This window comes from Octodon degus, unplaced genomic scaffold (genome assembly GCF_000260255.1).
Source record: "Octodon degus isolate 3935 unplaced genomic scaffold, OctDeg1.0 scaffold00055, whole genome shotgun sequence".
Taxonomy (NCBI): Eukaryota; Metazoa; Chordata; class Mammalia; order Rodentia; family Octodontidae; genus Octodon; species Octodon degus.
Window position 1 is genome coordinate 13,287,083 of NW_004524631.1, and position 18,346 is coordinate 13,305,428.

Here is an 18,346-nt window from a genome sequence, read left to right on the forward strand (position 1 = left end):
GCCGCCACACTATAGCCTCAGCCCATTTTATATTTTATTTTATTTTGAGACAAGGTCGCACTATGCAAGTCCAGGCTAACTTCGAACTCTGGCGGCGACCCTTTAGTGCGGGCAGTACAGGCGTGAACACCACGCCGGGCTTATTTCATTTTTAAAATTTTAGGGTATTGTAAGTTGTTCAGACAGCACTCGAAGTTGTGAATCCTCCCGCTTGCTTTGCTAGGTGCTGAAATTGCAGGCATGTGCCACAGCGCCTGGTTTAAAAGCCCCCTGTAGTAGCGCTCCCCGCTAGCCTCACTCTTCGCAGGATCACTCACTCGCAGGCGTTGCCACCTTCCTCCTGGGTCGAGAGAGGTGGGGGGGGGATAAACCATCAAATCAGTTACTGATAAGCCAAGCGCCCACGGCTCGCCCTCAGGGGAAGCACAGGCGCCTGGTGTGTCCTCTTGGGTGACAGTCATTACCTATAAACGCTCCTGGGGGTGGGGAGGGTAGGAAATTCCTTCAGGTGTTTCAAAGGATGGGGAAAGCCAGGCCGCACTTTGCTTTGCCGTCTGTGGAACGGGGCCACACCAAGTGGAGAACTCGTGCGTGGGGAAGGGGACTCCGGGGCTGCTCCCCCTTTTCCCAGTCTTTCCCATCTCTGCTCCCTAGGACTAGAAATGTGGCCATTAGGAAGTTCTTGGAGATCAGAAAACCCTTCTCGAGGGTACAAGGGCTGTAACCCAGAGGACCGGGAAAGTGCGCGCGCTAACCCCTGCGTGCCAACGTCCTCCCGCGCCCGGATCCCCGTAATCCTCCTGCTCCCCCTCCTGGTCCCCGCCCCGCTTCAGCTCTCGGATTGGTCAAGACCCGCTGCCGGCCCACCCCGGGATTTAAAGGGCCAGCTTCACCTCACCGGCCTGGGAGCCGCTGCTGGTCCGGCCTTGTGGCCTGCGGGGGAGGCTGCCGGGAGGAGGTGGCTACAGTGGCAAAGGCGGCGACGCGTCCCGGCCCCCAGGACCACGGTTTCCTTCCAGCCAGGTAGGTCACCAGTGGTGTGCACACCGCTCCCCCGTGCCTATCCTGAAGCAGGTCCCCCTGCACCAATCTGAGCGCATGTCCTGGGACCCCCTCCGCATCACCTTCCTGGTCCCTCTCCTGGTGTGTTCCCTGCCAAAATCTTCCCTCCCCTGCAGTCCTTAGACCTGGACAGAATTTGGCTGGAGGCCTTTTGCCGGGTGGGGGTGAGATGGGTAACACGGAAGATGCAGGATCCCCCCATCTATACAAGAAGAGATGCACACGGCCCTTGAGTGTCACAGAATCCCTCCCTCTGCTCTCCACACTGAGCGACTGTACCTGGAAACTGGAGCCCCCTTCGGCTGCCCCTTTTGATCTGTGGGCCTGGAATTCACATCATTTGATCATCATCCAACCGAACTGTTCACATCATTTAAGATACACGGCGTTCATTCACCCCAGGTCACCGCTGTGCTCGTGTACTCAGAGCACCCACTTCTATGCACAGTTGGTGGCTCAGTCTGATGTACCTGATGTCCACATCCTTCCCCAGGCCCCCAGTACCAGTTGTGAGTTCAGTAACCCCAATCTGAAATCAGATGCTTAAGTCTGTCCCCTTGGGCACGGGTAGCCCCATGGACAACCTGCCCCCTCTGTATCCCCCCCTTGGCAGATCTGTTCATCTGTCCACTCATCTGTGGGGGTCCACAATGACCACCTTCAGCCGCCAGGAATTTTTCCAGCAGCTACTGCAGGGCTGTCTCCTGCCTACTGTCCAGCAGGGCCTTGACCAGATCTGGCTGCTCCTTGCCATCTGCCTCGCCTGCCGCCTCCTGTGGAGGCTGGGTAAGTGTCTTGCACACCGTGTGCCACCACACTGGGCTGTGCCATATCTGTGGTGTTCATTCATATTAAGCCACACCTCACCCTGCTACATCTTGCCATGCCAAGCTAGAGACCATCATATCCTAGCAGCGCAAGCTTCATGCCACTGTATCACATACATCCTACTGTGCCTAGCCACCACGTGCTACACCATGCCCAGCCACATCCTATCATACTGAGTCATGGTATTCATGGGTGCTAGGATTCTGGAAAGCTGAGATTCTTCGGTCTTAGGATCCTGAAATATCTACATCCCAAGGTTGTTCTGGAATGCTGGTATAACAGGGTTATGGAATATCAAAGCACTATGGTTGCAGCACATGGAAATCTTGGGCTGAGATTCTCACATTCTAGGCTTTCAAAATGTTGGCATTCTTGGGGGGAAGAGACAGCTCAGTAGAATAAGCGCTTCCCTGGCAAGCGCAAGGGCCTGAGTTCAATCCCCAGTTCCCCCCCCCCAAAAAAAATGTTGGCATTCTGGATTTCTAGAATTGGGACATGATGGGATTTCTGGATTCTAAGACAGTGGAATGTTTCCAGAATCATAGCAGACCTATATCCAAAGAACAAGGCTCAAAGATCTCAAGGTTCCTATAGGATGCAGAGATTTCTGGAAATACAACATTCAAAAACTTTACTGATTCTTTTTCTTTTTATTTTAAATGGATGGTTTTTATTTTCCCCAGGTTTATTAATATTATTATTTTGTGGTGCTTGGCATCTAACCCAGAGCCTCATTGTGCCACTGAACTACATCCCCAGCCTCCCAGGTTATTTATTTATTTATTGTTTTTGAGACAAGGTCTCACTATGTAGCCCAGGCTGGCCTCAAATTCAGTGATCCTCCTGCCTCAGCCTCCCAACTGCTAGGATCACAGGCATGTGTCACTACGCTGGGCTTCTCCCAGGTTATTTTCACAAATTTCTTTTCTTTCTTTCTTTCTTTCTTTCTTCTTTTTTTTTCTCTTTGATTTTGTTTGTTTGTTTTGGAAGAGAGTCTCACTATGCAGCTCAGGCTGTCTGGGTGGCCATGAGCTCACTTTGTAGCCCAGGCTGGTTTGAACTCGCACTGAACCTCCTGCCTTAGTCTCCCAAGAGCTGGGATTACAGGCATGTACCACCATGCCCAGTGACAAATTTCAAAGCTACCGAAAAGTTGAAAAAAAGTAGTACAATGAACACTCATATATGCTTCAAGAGTTCCTCCACCTGTTAGTATCTCAACATAATAGCTTGCTTTATCTACCTGTCTGTTTCCCTGTCTATCTCCCCATCTTCCTGAATCACTTGACTAACCTGCTGTTATCGTGATGCTTTAGCCCAAATCCTTAACTTATGGCCGCCAATACAAAGGGCATTTTCCCACAACTGTAGTTTTAATCATCGCTCTCTAAAATTTTAATGTGGATAGAATAATATTTTTCTGAGACAGGGTCTTGTTTTGTAGTTCAGACTGGCCTGGACCTCACTATGTAGCCCAGGCTGGCCTCAAACTCACAGTGATCCTCCTGCCTCAGGCTCCCGAGGGCTGAGTGCACCGTCATAAACCCAGATACAGTAATATCCAACATAAACTGATACTTGAAGTTCTTCCAGGGTCTCCAGAATGTCCTTTGGAGATGTTTGTTTCTTTTTAAACTCAGGCCCTGCCACTTGCTCCAGCTCCCCAATATTAGTTATTTATGGGTCCCCGCCAGTCCCACCATATTGTGGCTTCTAGGCTGTATCCTGTGCCCATGTCTTCTTTCCCCTCCTACCAGCCCACCAACCTTCCCTTTCTTGTTCTCTTCCTCCCACCCTCTCTCTCTCTCTCTTTCTCTCTCTGTTCCCTCTCTCCCTTTCCCCCAAAGGGTTGCCATCCTACCTGAAGCATGCAAGCACCGTGGCAGGCGGCTTCTTCAGCCTCTACCACTTCTTCCAGCTGCACATGGTCTGGGTCGTGCTGCTGAGCCTCCTGTGCTACCTCGTGCTCTTCCTCTGCCGACACTCGTCCCATCGCGGCGTCTTCCTCTCGGTCACCATCCTCATCTACCTGCTCATGGGGTATGACTGTGCTTCCTCATTCTCACGCCATGGGCAGAAGTGTGGGTGGGTCCCTGAGGTCTCTGGTGTGGTTGGTGGTTCAAGATGGGGAGGTTTGGGGAGTCCATAGAGAGACAAGTGTGTCTAGGAAAATTGCTCTATGCAGAAGCACTGAAAAGGGAGGGTGTGGAGATTCCCAGAGGAGAGGACCTGTGAGACTTGTCCTTCCACCATGCCACACAGGACAGGTGGGCATGGGCTTAATCTGGAGGAGGGAGGCCTGGGATAACTTTCTTCCATGAGGTTGTGCAGGACAAGAGAAGGGGGAGCCTTTTGGGCACCTTGGTGTCCCCTCTCCATGGTCTCAGAGGCTATGGGGGCTGTGGGCCAAGACCAGCACCCTTTTCCCTCAGTGAGATGCACATGGTGGACACCGTGACATGGCACAAGATGCGAGGTAGGCAGCCCTACCCCAGCCCACCTGCCCCATCCTGAGCTTTCTTCCACTTCCCTCCCTCGTCTACCACCCAGCAACGCAGTCCTCGCATTCCCCTTGCCTCTGGGTCTCTGTACCATGTTTTGCTCCACAAGCCTGATTGCTCTATGTCATTTACATGCCTGAACTTCTTTGAGTCAGAATGTACACCTCTTAGCTCACTCGGCCACCTGCTTGTCTATCCCTGTGCCTGCCTCCCTGCCGGTGTACCCCGTTTTCCTGGAACCTCACACTGGGTGCCCCTGCACCTTCCATGCTGACCTGCTTTCTTGCCCATCCACTTAACTATGGGCCCCATACATAGGGGCCCAGATGATTGTGGCCATGAAGGCTGTGTCCCTGGGCTTCGACCTGGACCGGGGCGAGGTGGGTGCCGTGCCGTCACCTGTGGAATTTATGGGCTACCTCTACTTCGTGGGCACCATCGTCTTTGGGCCCTGGATACCCTTCCACAGCTACCTACAAGCTGTCCAAGGCCGCCCACTGGTGAGGTCCTAGGTGGGCAGGTGGGCAGGGCCTATGGAAGCCACCAGAGGGCAGTGCTGATGGAGTCCTCTTCCCTACAGAGCCGCAGATGGCTGCAGAAGGTGGCCTGGAGCTTGGCGCTGGCCCTGCTGTGCCTTGTACTGTCCACTTGTGTGGGCCCCTACCTCTTCCCCTACTTCATCCCCCTCGATGGTGACCGCCTCCTTCGAAAGTGAGCACAGCCTTTGAAGCCCCAGTCCAGCAATGAGGGGGTTGGGTAGGGGCCTGGGGTCTCCCGAGCTCTGAGCCTGTCTCTTATTGCTTCTGTCCTCTTCTGTTGCTACAGCAAGAAACGCAAAGCCAGGTAAATGAGGGCAGGTGCTGAGGGCGAGGGGCATGTCTAGGGGTGGGGCAGGGCCCAGGACTACTTACTTCCGGAAGTCTGAATCTACCAGACCACCTACCTTGTGACTAGGCAGAGACTGTGTGTCTGTCTGCAGCTGTCTGTTTGCCCAAGATTGGCTCTGTGACTGTATGTGATTAACACTGTGGTACATACTATGTGTCTGTCTGTCCATTTGTTCACCTCTTTCATCATTAGGAGCAAGTGACAAGTGTGGGTTAATTGGTGACTCTGTCCTATCTGTGTCCCTGGCTAGGGGGATGTATGGGTTGTTTGCCTATGGCCTCTGACTCCCCCATATGTGGAACTGAGAGTGCTGGCTGGCTGGCTGTGTCATTGACTCTGATGGGGTGTGTGGCTGTCATTGGATGGGGTGATTCTGGCTCAGCTGTTGTGCTATATGCCAGTCTGTCTGCCTTCTCTCACAGTTGGGCCTTGGCTAGCTGCAGGGTTTTCTGACCAACTAGGAGCCCACACCTGTCATCTACCTCTGCTTTGACCTAGGATAGGACTGGCCTTGCAACCCCAACCCCTCCCCACCACCAGCTGCTAGTTATATCTGATGATGAAGGTGTTTCCAAATAGCCCAGTGACTTGACCATTGTTACCCAGCTAAGCAGCCAGGCATCAGTCTTAGACCTTTCAGATTTTATGCTTTGTCCAATGCAGGATGCTGCCTGGTTTGGGCCATGTCTGACTGTAAAATCAACAGAAAGTGTGTGTGTGTGTGTGTGTGTGTGTGTGCACGCACACGCGCATGCACACGGCTTGTTTTCATACACATTAAATGGTCTCAGTCTCACATGTTTTCACTGACTTCCAGTTACTGACTTTGGTAAGAGAACTTCAAGGCTGGCCATTTGATGGCCTTCATGCCTAGCACTTGATAACACGGGACAGCTCATGCATTCGTGTAGGCCACATGAAACCAACTGCCTCCCGGTGTCTATGTGTTGGTGACCAACATAGTCAACCTCTTTTGCCACTCCACTCTGCCTCTGTCTTATCTGTAAGCAAGTCGGCCCAGGCTCTATCATTTCTCTGACGCTCTTTTCTTTCCTCTCTGCTGCCTTCCTGACCCCTGGGCGCCCTAGGGGCACCATAGTAAGGTGAGTCCACCAAGCCAGACTGGAGATGGTGACACATGGCAGGAGATCCTGGGGAGCCTGGACTCATAGCTCTCTCCCCTGCCTGCCCCCCCCCCAGGTGGCTGCGAGCCTACGAGAGTGCAGTCTCCTTCCACTTCAGCAACTATTTTGTGGGCTTTCTGTCTGAGGCCACAGCCACATTGGCAGGTGCTGGCTTCACCGAGGAAAAGGATCACCTGGAATGGTAGGGGGGAACAGAGGACCCGCTCTCCCCAGGGTGTTGCCTAGGGAGGACGAAGGGTGCTCAAAGGAGACAGAACAGCTGAGACAAAAACTCAGTAGCCAGATCCCAATTGGGTTTGCATGGCTTTTCTGCCCACAGGGACCTCACGGTGTCTAGACCACTGAACGTGGAACTCCCCCGGTCAATGGTGGAAGTTGTCACAAGCTGGAACCTGCCTATGTCTTATTGGCTAAATAACTGTGAGTCAGCAAGTCACCACTGCAGGGAGTTGGTAATCCAGGAGGCCTTTGCGCACACATTACTGAGCAACTACTATGTGCTGGGTACCAAAGATACAGCAGGGACGAGAAAATGAACAAAAGCACTGATTCAGTGGAACTGTCATTTTGTTGTAGAGCAGATAATAAATAAGAAAAAAAAACACACTAGTTCACATTTAGCCAGGGCATGGTGGAGCACAACTGTAATCCCAGCTCTTACGAGGTTGAGGCAGGAGGATCTCCTTGAGTGTGAGGCAGGCCTGGATTATATAGGGAGATCCTGTCTCAAAAAACCAAAAAAGTTCAGATGTACTAAATGTATCACACTGCAGGGTGAGAATTATTACAATGAAATAATGAAATACCCAAATTTTTTTAAAAAGAGCAAGATTAAACAATAGAAGTCTGAAGCAAGATGATCATTATGAGCTTGAGAGCAGCCTGGGCCAAAATGAGCTCAAGGCCAGCCTGAGCCATATAGCAAGACCCTGTCTCAAAAAGACACACACACACACACACACACACACACACACACACACACACACAAGACTATAGGGAGCAGGATGTGGTAGCACATGCCTATAATCCCAGCACTCAGGAGGCTGAGGCAGGAGGATTGCTATGAGATCCAGGCCAGCCTGGGCTACATAGTGAAACCCTGTCTCAAAACAAAACAAACAGCACCCCCCCACAGAAAAAAACACGTAATATGAAGTAGGGAGATAGACCTTTCTCAAATGAGGAAGGGATTAAGAGATGGAGGGAGGGAGGAAAAAGGAGAAGGAAAAAGGAATTAAGACATGTCGTGTATATGTACAACTCCACACAAGGAATGTAAGCATTATATACTGTAAATGTGTACCAATAAAAATTAAAGAGAGATGGGGTCGAGAATGTAGCTCAGTGGCACGGTGCCAGCCTGGCAAGCTCGAGGCCCTGAGTTCAATTCCTGGTGCCAAAAGTAAATAAATAAATGAATAAATAAATAACAGCAGATAAAGGCAATCCAGGAGTGTTAGCAGTGTATGAGGCCGAGCAAGAGCAAATGTCACTGAGAATGTGACATCTGAGCAAAGACCAGAAGAAGATAAGGGAGAAAAGAATGCAGATAAGTGGAGAAGAAATGCGAAGGGTGAGGAAGCAGCAGGTGCAAATGCCCTAAGACAGGAGCTTGGTCTTGGGGTAGAGCTCTTGAGTGGCCTGTGTCAGGCACTGGGTTTCGTCCCTAGCAGCCTGGTGGCAGGAGAGAAATAGAAGGCTCTGGAAAGGACAAAACAAGTAAGGGTGCCAGTACTAGGGCGTGAGCTCCGGGAGGTCTGGTAGGGCCTCATGGGCCATGGAAAGGACCTTGGCTTTTTCTCCAAGGCTCCTACTCAGGGAAGGGCCCCATGTTTTAACAGGATCCCTCTGGCTGTTGGGGGACAGACTGAGGGCAAAGGTGTGATGCCAAAAGTAGCAGTCTGGGCCAGTGACAGTGGTGGTAGCAGGGCACAAGGACAGGAGGGATAAATTTTAAAGGTGGAGCTCCGGGCATCTGCTAAGGATTCAGGTTAGGGGAGGTTGCAGATCCAGGGTGATTCTGAGACCTGTGCCCCAGGACCCAAAGGTTAGCATTGCTATTGCCAGAACTTGGGAAGATGGGAGCAGTGGGTGGGCAGGGAGGGTCAAGAGCTAGGGTTTGTGCCTGAGGAGTTGGAGATGATCATCAGGACTTTAATTCTGGGGCCCCAAGCCATTGTGAGTGTTTTCCTCCTACCCAAGGCTCTTGGGAGTGGCAGGAGAGTCTCCTAGGAATCCTTACCTGCATCTTTCCCTTCCAGATGTTTTCAAGAATGCTCTCCGGCTGGGCACCTTCTCAGCTGTGCTAGTCACCTATGCAGCCAGTGCCCTCCTGCACGTGAGCAAGGCGGAGCTGGGTGGGGCGCTGGGTGGGCAGCACAGCCTCCTGCTTACACACCCCCTTGCCTCCTTCGCCCCCAGGGCTTCAGCTTCCACCTGGCTGCGGTACTGCTGTCCCTGGCGTTCATCACTTATGTGGAGCATGGTGAGTGTCTGGCCCAGTCCCGAGGCGGAGGCAATGCTTGCTTGTGGGAGGCCTAGGGCCGCTGTCCCTTGAGGCTAACCTAATCCCCTTATCTCCCGGCGCTAACCCAGTCCTGCGGAAGCGCCTGGCTCAGATCCTCAGTGCCTGCGTCTTGTCAAAGCCATGTAGACCTGACTGTCCACACCGCCATCGCTTGGTGAGAGTTTCGCCTGGGCAACCTTGTGCTCAGCTCTCCCTTCAGAAATGTCACTTCTGTCTCCATCTTGTATCTGTCACAGGGTCCCCAGCTTCCTCTTCTGGTGCCACAGCGCCCCCGCCTGTCCTTACCTCTATTCATTAGCATTTTTTTTTTTTTTTTTGCCGAACTGGGGATTGAACTCAGACCCTTGTGCTTGCCAGGGAAGCACTTAATCCACTGAGCCATCTCCCTGGCCCCAGCATTTGTTTCTTGAATAGGCATTTATTGGACGCCTCCTGTGTCACACGTGGCACGTGTACCCCCAGTGAACACTTACTGAGCACGTGCTGGTTGTAAGTTGCTGGAGATACAGTACTGAACAAAACGGACCAAAGTTTGGCCCTGTGGGACATACATTTTAACAGGAGAGATAGTAAAGTAAAAAATAAGTTAAGAAAGTAATAATATACTGTAAGGTTGTGAATAAACATAGGGAAAAGGAATGGGAAGTATGAGGGGTGGTTTCGCTTTTAAATAGGAACATCAGGGAAGCTTCCCAGGTGAGGGGCCTTTGAGTTCTTGAAGTGAAGGAGGTGAGGAAGCAAAGCATCCGTGCTGTGTGGAGGACCCCACATGGGAGCGGGCCTCTACTCTGAGGACCCAGGAAAGGCCAGTGTGGCTGGAGCAGAGTTAACCAGGGGAGATGTGGTCCTCCAGGTCCTAGCAGGCACTTGTTTTTCTTTGGTTGTTGTTTTTACTCTGTTTGCCATAAGAAATAGGGAAAACCTTACATAATGTCGCCTACATGGGACCAGTGTTCACCACCATAAACCCCAGCTCAAGCCCCACCATTCTTGCCCCTCCACCTGAATGCTTGTGTTTCTTCCAACCTTGATGTCTTCGTGGTTCACAACACCCTCACCCTCTGAGCTCCCATACGAGGCTCCTTGAAATGTATCTTTCCTGTCTCACCTGGGCATCCCTATTCCTGGGACCCACAGTGCCCTGCATGTCCTCTGGACTTCCCTGTGTGGGCAGCGGTGGAACAGAGAGCAGATGCAGCTACCAAGCGTGTCCATCTGTCGCCCACAGGGCCTGGGGGTGCGAGCCTTAAACTTGCTCTTTGGGGCCCTGGCCATCTTCCACCTGGCCTACCTGGGCTCCCTGTTTGATGTCGATGTGGATGACACCACAGAGGAGCAGGTGAGGTGGGACCCTGGGCTGGGGGGTAAACCAGAGATGGCACTTTCTGTTCATGGGAACCCTGGGGACAGGGAGATGGAGAGACGGGCGCCTGGTTCATATTTCTTAGCATGTGCAGTGAGTGTGCCTTGCCTCCCTTCCCCAGTGTCCCTCTGGTTGAGTCACACTGTTGGCTGTTTGGGTGAAATATGGAAAATATATTTATTTACTGTCCTTTTAAAATTTATTTTAATAAATAATAGGTCCTGAGTTCAATCCCTGACCAAAAAGTTATTTTAAGATGGGTGTGGCAATGCATACCTGTAATCCCATCCCAAGGGGAAGCTCGGGCAGGAAGATCACAAATTTGATCCCAGCCTGAACAAATAAATGACTTGAGAAACTTTCAAAACATACATAAATAAAAAAGGCTAAGGATGGAGTTCACTGTGAAGGTCCTGAGTTCAATCCCCAAAAACAAATTAATAAAAAGGTCATTTTATAAAGATGATATATAAAAAACCAAGTTTACTTTTTAATTGTTTATCTATTTAATTCTTGGTTGGTTTTTGAGATATGTAGCCCTGGCTAGCCTCAAATTTGGAGCAATCCTCCTGTGTCAGCTTTAAGTGTTGGGATTCTGTGTGTGCTACTACACCAAGCTCTTATTTATTTACTTTGCTTTGTATTAGGAATGCCACATACTTGTTCTGCCATTGATTACACCCCCCACTCCAGGCTTTACTTTTTATTTTGCTTTTTTATTTGCTTGTTTTCTTTTTTCACACAGACCTTCTATATAGCTCAGGCTGGACTTGAATTCATTATGTAGCCCAAGCTGGCCTCAAACTCTCAGCAATCCTCCTGCCTCAGCCTCCCTTTTACTTATTTATTTATTTTTATGTATTTGGTACAGGGTCTCACTGCGAAGCTCAAATTAATAATCATCCCGTTCTCAGTCTCCCTAGCACTGGAATTAGGTGTGCACCACCATGCCCAGTCTTGGTGACCGGCTCAGCGCGCTCAGAGATGGGGCTGGTGTGACATGTGGTGTCAGGGATCAAACCCTGGTCCCTGCGCTTGCCTAAGCAGGTGTTTAGTCCACTGAGCTATCTCGCCAGCCCTCTCTTATTTATTTTATAAATTTTATTTTACTAGCCAGACATGGTGGTGTACACCTGTAAAACCAGCACTTTTGAGAAGTTTTGGCAGGAGTCCGAGTTTGGGTCCATCCTCAAAAACTCAGGGACCTAGTGACAACCTGTCTCAAAATTATAAAAAAATGCTTTCAAAAAAGGGCTGGGGACGTAGCTCAGTGGGAAGGCTCTCTAGGTTCAATCTCCAGTTCCATTATAAATAAATGAATAAAAAATACAGTAAAAAGTCCTGAGGATGTAGCCCAGTGTAAAGACTCTAGGTTCAACTCCAAGTACTGCAAAAAGAAAACAAATTGTATTCAGGTTGCACTGGATTTTTTTTTCTTCCCTCCCTCCATGCCTCCCTTCTTACTTCCTGTCTGTACTGAGGATTGAATCCAGAGCCTTACACATGCTAAGCAGATGCTCTACCACTGAGCTACACCACAGCTCTTTATATTTTAGTTTTTGAGATAGCATCTCGGTAAGTTGCCCAGGCTGAGCTAGAAGTCTTCCTGTTTTAGCCTCCCTTTTATCTGCAATTGTAGCCATGTGCCACTGTGACAGTTCAAACTCTGGAGTTTCCTTCTTAAAATGTTTACCGTCCACCTATAATCCTCAGCACTCAGGAGGTGGAGGCAGGCTGACAGGAGGATCACTGTGAGTTCAGGGCCAGCCTGGGATACATAGTGAGTTTAAAACCACCTTGGGGGGCCAGGCAGATGGCTCAGTGGAATAAGCGCTTCCCTGCCAAGCACAAGGGCCTGAGTACAATCCCCGGTTCCGCAAAAAAAAAAAAAAAAAAAAAAAAAGGAACACCTTGGACTACATAGTGAGACCCTGCCTTAAAAAAATAGCAAAACATAATTTATTTTTACATTTTATAGATGGTACCATGAACGTGTAGCTCCAGCTATGGAGCAGCTGATGCTGGAGGATCTCTTGCACCAGGAGGTAGAGGCCAGCCTGAGCAACGTTTTGAGACCTCATCTCCTGAAGGGTTTTTGTTTTGTTTTTGGTACCAGGGATCAAACTCAGGAGCTTGTGCTTGCTAGGCAAGCATTTATGCCGTTGAGCTATCCCCCCATTCCAAGATATCATCTCAAAAGTTTTAAAAATGTTAAATTTCTTCATTATTTTTGTTCATATCAAGTATGCAATTTCCAGATTTTAGTTCTCCTCCCCTTTTTTTGAAACAGGGTCTCACTATGTAGCCCAGGCTGGCCTTGAACTCACTCTATAACCCAGATTGGTCTTGAGCTCCAATAAGTCTTCCTGCTTCTACCTCCCTCGTGCTCAGATTACAAGTGTGCACCACCATGCCCAGCCTTTACCCCTTTTAAATTTGAGAGCTCTTTTCACTGGGCTAACTTATTTTGTCCAAAATGCAACTCATCACCTTTATACAAGCCAGTTCTTCCCTATGTGGAGTAACTTCAAATGCACAGTGAGAAATTATTGACGTGAGTCCCCCACAGCTCAACATAACAACATGGCTTTACTTCCTATATTTCATCTTCATACTTTTCTACTGGATGGTCAATAATTTCTGACATTGCCAATTAAACAGAAGACCCAATGCTATTATGGGCTTCTGTACTCTTTTAGAATATTTTGCTGAGTTTACACACCTGTAATATTCAACAACGGAACTTAAAAAAAAAATGGGGTATAACTATGAATGTCCATTTTGTATCTGTGTATTCAAAGTGGTTGGGATAGATATATAGTTGCATTCTCTTAATGAATAGAATGATTTTTTCTAATGGTGTTTGTAAGTAGGATCACAAGTCTGCATCTTGTACAGCAATTAACCACTAAGAAGAATATATGCAGTGTATTATTTGTTGAAACTGTACTTTCGATTTGATTTGAAACTGTCTCATTGCTATATGTTTATCAATAAAACCTTGAAAAGAAAAAAAAATCTCACAAATTGATCCCTGCTTGCCCATTTCTAGAGGTTGAGGCAGGAGGATCGCTATGATTTTGAGGCCAGCCTGAGCTATACAGTGAGTTCAAGGCCAGCCTAAATTACATAGCAAGGCCATGACTGGAAAAAATTTTAGCCGTATATGGTAGTGCATGCCTATGATCCTAGCACTTGGGAGGTTAAGGCAGGAAGGCCTGGAATTCAAGGCCAGCCTGGGCTACATAATGAGCCCATGTTGTAGCATAACAAACAAACATTAAGAAAATATATTAGACAAAAAAAGAAAAGATATTAGACAAATAACAAAATACTCAACAATTTAATTTTTTTTTTTTTTTTTGGCGGAACCGGGGATTGAACTCAGGCCTTTGCACTTGCCAGGCAAGCACTTATTGTACTGAGTTATCTCCCCGGCCCCTAAACTCTTATTTAGGTTGAGTATAAAAGATCTGGGCTTGAGTTCTTCTTAAATAAAGTTCTTTTGTTGTATTTTTTAAAAATAATTTTATTGAGAAACAAATAGCAATGAGACAGTTTCAAAACTGATTAGCAGGACAGTCTCAATCATTAATACATTGCATATTGTTGTCTTCTTAGTGGTTATTCATAGTACAAGATGCAGACATCATATCCTGTCCACAAACACTATTAGAACAAATCTTTCTATTCATTGACTTAAGAGAAAGTAGCTGTATATCCATCCTAACTATTTTGAATATACAGATACAAAATGGTCCTACATTTGTATCCCCTTTTTTGTTTAGTTTTGTCAGAGATGGGCATTCCATTGTCATTTAAATATTGTAGGTGTGTGAATTCTGCAAATTTTTATTAAAATGTTTTATTACTAAGGGTGTGACTCAGTGGTAGAGCGCTTGCCTAGCATGTGTCAGGCCCTGGGTTTCATCCCTAGCACTACAAAGCAACAACGCCAACAAAGAAAGAAAACAAATTGATATATGGTGATATACACGTGTAATCCTAGCACTCAGGAGGCTAAGTCAGGAGGATCACCATAAGCTCAAGGCCTTATGGGCTCATTATATAGCCTTCACCTCCTTTGGTGATTTTTTTTGGCATTTACAAAAGATTGATTTCTAGTAGCTCTTTATATATTAAGATTACAGGTTAGAAAGTAGGATTGCATTGTCTTGTTTAGAATGATTTTTTTGAATCGGGCATGGTGGCGCACACCTGTAATCCCAGCACTTGGGAGGTTGAAACAGGATGATCACTGAGAGTTTGAGACCAGCCTGGGGGCTACAAAAGTGAGCACAAAGCCAGCCTGAACTGCCTAATGAGCCCCTGTCTCAAAAAAAACCAAATAGAATGATTTTTATTGGCAGTGCTGGGAATCAAACTCAAGGCCCCACAAATACTAAACACTCTACCACTAAGCTACACCTTCAACCCCTTAAAGTGATTGCTTTTGGCAGTGGTGGGAATGGAACCCAGGCCCTCATGCATGATAGGCAAGCACTCTACTGCTGAGCTACATCCTCATCCCCTTTACAATATTTTTTTGAGATACACTCTAGCTGTGTAGTTTGGGATAGCCTTGAACTCACATAGATCCTCCTGCTTCAGCTTCCTAAATACTGGGATTACAGGCATGTGCTACTAAACTAAAATGATTTTCAAAGAAAAAAAACTGTATTTGGTCACCCTTCACATGTACTCAGGGCCTTTTATCCCCTAGGGTTACCATGAAGTCACAGAAATACCCTTGGGAAGAGGCTAGGTTTTGCTGAGACCCTATTTGTCGTTGCTGAGCAGAACCACCCCCTGTTCTTCTCCCACAGGGCTATGGCATGGCATACACTGTCCACAAGTGGTCCGAGCTCAATTGGGCCAGTCACTGGGTCACTTTTGGATGCTGGATCTGCTATCGTCTCATAGGATAGCCCATAGGAGCCCTCATAACCCCTCAAGACCCCTCATCAGGGTGCCAGCTCTGGTGGGGGATGAGGGAAGGCACTCTATCCCCAACCTCCGCTCCAATCTTGACCCCCAATACCCCTACAAACACACACACACACACACACACACACACACACACACACACAGAAAGCATTCCCATGCCTGTCAATCCCCACCTACAAGGCAGGAAGGGATGATCCCTGCTGGGGCCAAAGAGTGAGGGATACTTGGGAAGCAGAAAGGGGGAGATCCAGGGCCTCCCTGCCTACCTTCCCCCTTTTTATATACAATTTATTATTGCCAAATAAAAGTAGAAATATAGTATTGGCTCTTTATTGACTGCTCAGAGGGGAATACGAGTGAGGAAAGAGATATTACACGAAAAAAAGTTTGGAAAGGAAACCATCATGAGGGAGCAGATTGTGACTGGCGCATGGTTGATTTATGATTGGATGATGAGTCTGCGGATGCCCAAATTCTGGATCTGTGTGATTTGAGGGGAATGAGAAGAGACTTCCTGGCTGGATAGGGGGAGAAGGGAGGTGTTAATTGACCATGAAACTGAAGGATTCCCATCCTGCGTGGTTGCTGTGACTAAGCTAAGAGGGAAGACAAGGGAGAGGGCAGACTGATACTTACTGGTCCTCAAGACTGAGGGCTGTGGGTTCTAATGGGATGGAAGGTCTGGGATGGGTCTGGGTTTTGACTGAGTGCCTGGTCTAGGTGCTCACTGGTTTAGTGTTTAGCGGTTCTGCTTGGCTCTTTAGCATTGGCACAATTGAGAGACTCTCCATGCCGATTGGCTAGCAGGACTGAGTGGGTCTTGGTTCTGATTGGTTCTTCTGACTTAAAGCCAGGAGAGGCGAGAATGACTGCAGCTCTACTGACTGAGTAGTTCTGAGCTATAAAACATTTAGGCGTATGGGGGCGGGGCCTAGGATTGGCCGGGCACCGCCTGGGATCCGCCTGTCATTGTTATAATTTCCTCGCGTTAGGATTGAGAGCTGGTCTCCTAACCGATCGGTTGCCTAGAGAACCGCAGGAGAGGTGAGAGGACAACGCAAAGCCGTTTCAACAGAAAACGCAGAGAATGTGCACTTTAACTATTCCCCCGCAGGGATGGATTAGGGGATGGGTAAATCGAGAATGGTTGCAGATTAGCCACAGGCTAAAACCCGCCCACCAACCTGCTCCTGACTGGCTCTCAACCAACCAAGAAGATGGCGCCAGGGGCAGTAGGCACACGGAGAGCTCCTATTGGCTGGAGATGCATCTGCGCATTGGCCCGTTCCTTTAAACAGGGGATTTTTCTGCCGAGAGCCGCCCACAGCGTGGGAGCTCCTGGAAGTCGCTGTGGTAGCTCTGCCGCTCAGGTAAATTCCCGCTGCTCGCGCTCCTTGCCCAAAGACCCATTGCCCACAGCTAGCCCTCACCCTGCCTCCCGGAACCCCTGGCCCCGCGTGGGTGTCCGGACCACCTTCTCGCTGGGCAGGGGGCCAGTGGGTCCTGGCTCTGATTGGTGGGCTCCTGGCCCCCCTTTTCCTCAATGCGCTGCGCGAGACCCCAGCCTTTCCTGCTCTTTGCACAGCTCAGCGGCGCTGTGCACTATCACGGAGAGGCGCTGGCTTTCCAACGCTGGGCTGGAGCTCAGGCTAGTCTCCTGTAAGATCCACCCAGATTACCAGGACCCCGGAAGAAGGAATAATAGCTTTCCGTTGAACTGAGTGTTGTTTGTTTGTTTGTTTTGTTTGTGTCAGGGTTTCGCTATGTAGTCCAGGCTGGCCTTGAACTCATTACGTAGCCTGGGCCGGCCTTGAACAGGCGGCGATCCTGTGATCGTCCTGCCTCAGCGTCCCGTGTGCATTCTGTTGAACTGTGCAAGACATTGGCCTCTACGGTAGACCCAGAGCTGATTCCTGTTTCTTGTCACCAAATTGAGCCAGCCTGAGTGACAGTGATTCAACCACCACACTGTGACCAAGGAAGACCGGGACCAGGCTGGGTTCCTGTGTTTCCTTCGGTAGATTGTGACTGGAGAGGGCTGAGCTCAAGTCTGTTTCCAGTTATTACAGCTACGAAAGACTTGGAACAAACTTTCAGTCTCCCTGTGTTCTTATATTTTAGTCATGTTTCTAACATCGTACAATGAGATTGATTTATTTTATTTTATTTTTAAGATTAAATTGCTGAAATCATGGTCGTTGTCATTTTGGTTTATGAGATGAAGGCCCACTATATAGTTCAGGCTCTCCATTAATTCATTTTGTAGCCCAGGCCAGACTCTCACAGGGAGCAAGCCTCCTACCACCACTTCCCAAGTGCTTGGATCATGGGTGTATGCCACCATGCCTGGCAGGATTAATTTTTTTTTTAAATCCAAGCTGGACTTGGTAGCACAGTCTTGTAATCCCTGCAGTGGGGGAGTCTGCGGCAGGAGGATCACCAGTGCAGGCCCGGCCTATGCAATTAAGAGAGCCCCTGATTTACAGTTAGTTTATTAACTGGTAATCTGTTTTATTTTTCGTAATAATTTTCTCACTCTGCTTTCTACTTGTCTAGGTTTTTCAGGGATATTTTTCTCCTCTCTGTCCACATACAGTCGCCAGACCATAGAGACATGGCCAGCACCAACACAGGCTCCTCGCACCCATACTGGCCTCAGCACCTGAGGCTGGACCACTTTGTGCCTAATGACCTTCCCTCCTGGTATATTGTGACTGCCCTGTTCACCGTCTTTGGGGTGATCGTTGTGACCGCGTGGCTGTTGTCCAGTTTTGCTTCAGTTGTCCCACTGGGAATATGGCGGCGACTATCCGTGTGCTGGTTTGCAGTGTGTGCATTCGTCCATATGGTGATTGAGGGCTGGTTCATTCTCTACTATGACACCATTCTTGGAGACAAATCCTTCTTATCACAGCTCTGTGAGTCATGGGTTTTTGTGATAGGGGAGGGGGATATCTAGGCATGGGTTGGCTTAAATTTTACCTACCTGTCAATTCTTCCATTCATCTGTTTTAAAATTTTAAGTGACCTTTTGTGTATATATATTTTTATTTATTTATTTATTTATTTATTTATTTGAGAGAGA

The 18,346-nt window shown here is 48.6% G+C and overlaps 2 protein-coding genes across 9 annotated transcripts in view; both read left to right on the top strand.

The window, feature by feature from the left end:
- Positions 1-876: 876 nt before the first annotated feature.
- On the top strand, positions 877-15,588 carry Porcn (porcupine O-acyltransferase). Of its 7 annotated transcripts, XM_004633516.1 has the most exons (15): positions 877-1,023; positions 1,676-1,848; positions 3,738-3,930; positions 4,323-4,366; positions 4,710-4,891; positions 4,972-5,102; positions 5,217-5,234; positions 6,368-6,382; positions 6,480-6,605; positions 6,744-6,844; positions 8,686-8,762; positions 8,846-8,909; positions 9,020-9,105; positions 10,180-10,290; positions 15,141-15,588. In XM_004633516.1, the coding sequence occupies exons 2-15, from the start codon at positions 1,713-1,715 to the stop codon at positions 15,240-15,242; spliced, it is 1,386 nt and encodes a 461-aa protein (XP_004633573.1). In that variant the 5' UTR covers positions 877-1,023; positions 1,676-1,712; the 3' UTR covers positions 15,243-15,588. The 7 variants fall into 7 exon arrangements, with proteins under 7 accessions (XP_004633573.1, XP_004633574.1, XP_004633575.1 ...); XM_004633517.2 differs by lacking the exon at positions 6,368-6,382 and having other exon boundaries at positions 15,141-15,578; XM_023717804.1 differs by lacking the exon at positions 877-1,023 and having other exon boundaries at positions 1,777-1,848; positions 3,809-3,930; positions 15,141-15,362.
- Positions 15,589-16,463: 875 nt separating this feature from the next.
- Positions 16,464-18,346, top strand: part of Ebp (emopamil binding protein (sterol isomerase)) — a 6,570-nt gene continuing 4,687 nt past the window's right edge. Inside the window, exons 1-2 of one of the 2 annotated variants that reach the window (XM_004633520.2) lie at positions 16,464-16,631; positions 17,858-18,179. In XM_004633520.2, coding sequence (XP_004633577.2) covers positions 16,479-16,631; positions 17,858-18,179 — 475 coding nt within the window. In that variant the 5' untranslated portion in view covers positions 16,464-16,478. Of the gene's footprint in view, positions 16,632-17,817; positions 18,180-18,346 lie in introns of both variants that reach the window. The other variant, XM_023717747.1, reaches the window with a different exon arrangement.

Coding starts and splice junctions, on each gene's coding strand:
- Porcn (XM_004633516.1), top strand. CDS start 1,713: ATGACCACCTTCAGCCGCCAGGAATTTTTCCAGCAGCTACTGCAGGGC. Junction 3,931..4,322: donor CTCATCTACCTGCTCATGGG/GTATGACTGTGC, acceptor CTTTTCCCTCAG/TGAGATGCACATGGTGGACA. Junction 4,892..4,971: donor CTGTCCAAGGCCGCCCACTG/GTGAGGTCCTAG, acceptor TCTTCCCTACAG/AGCCGCAGATGGCTGCAGAA.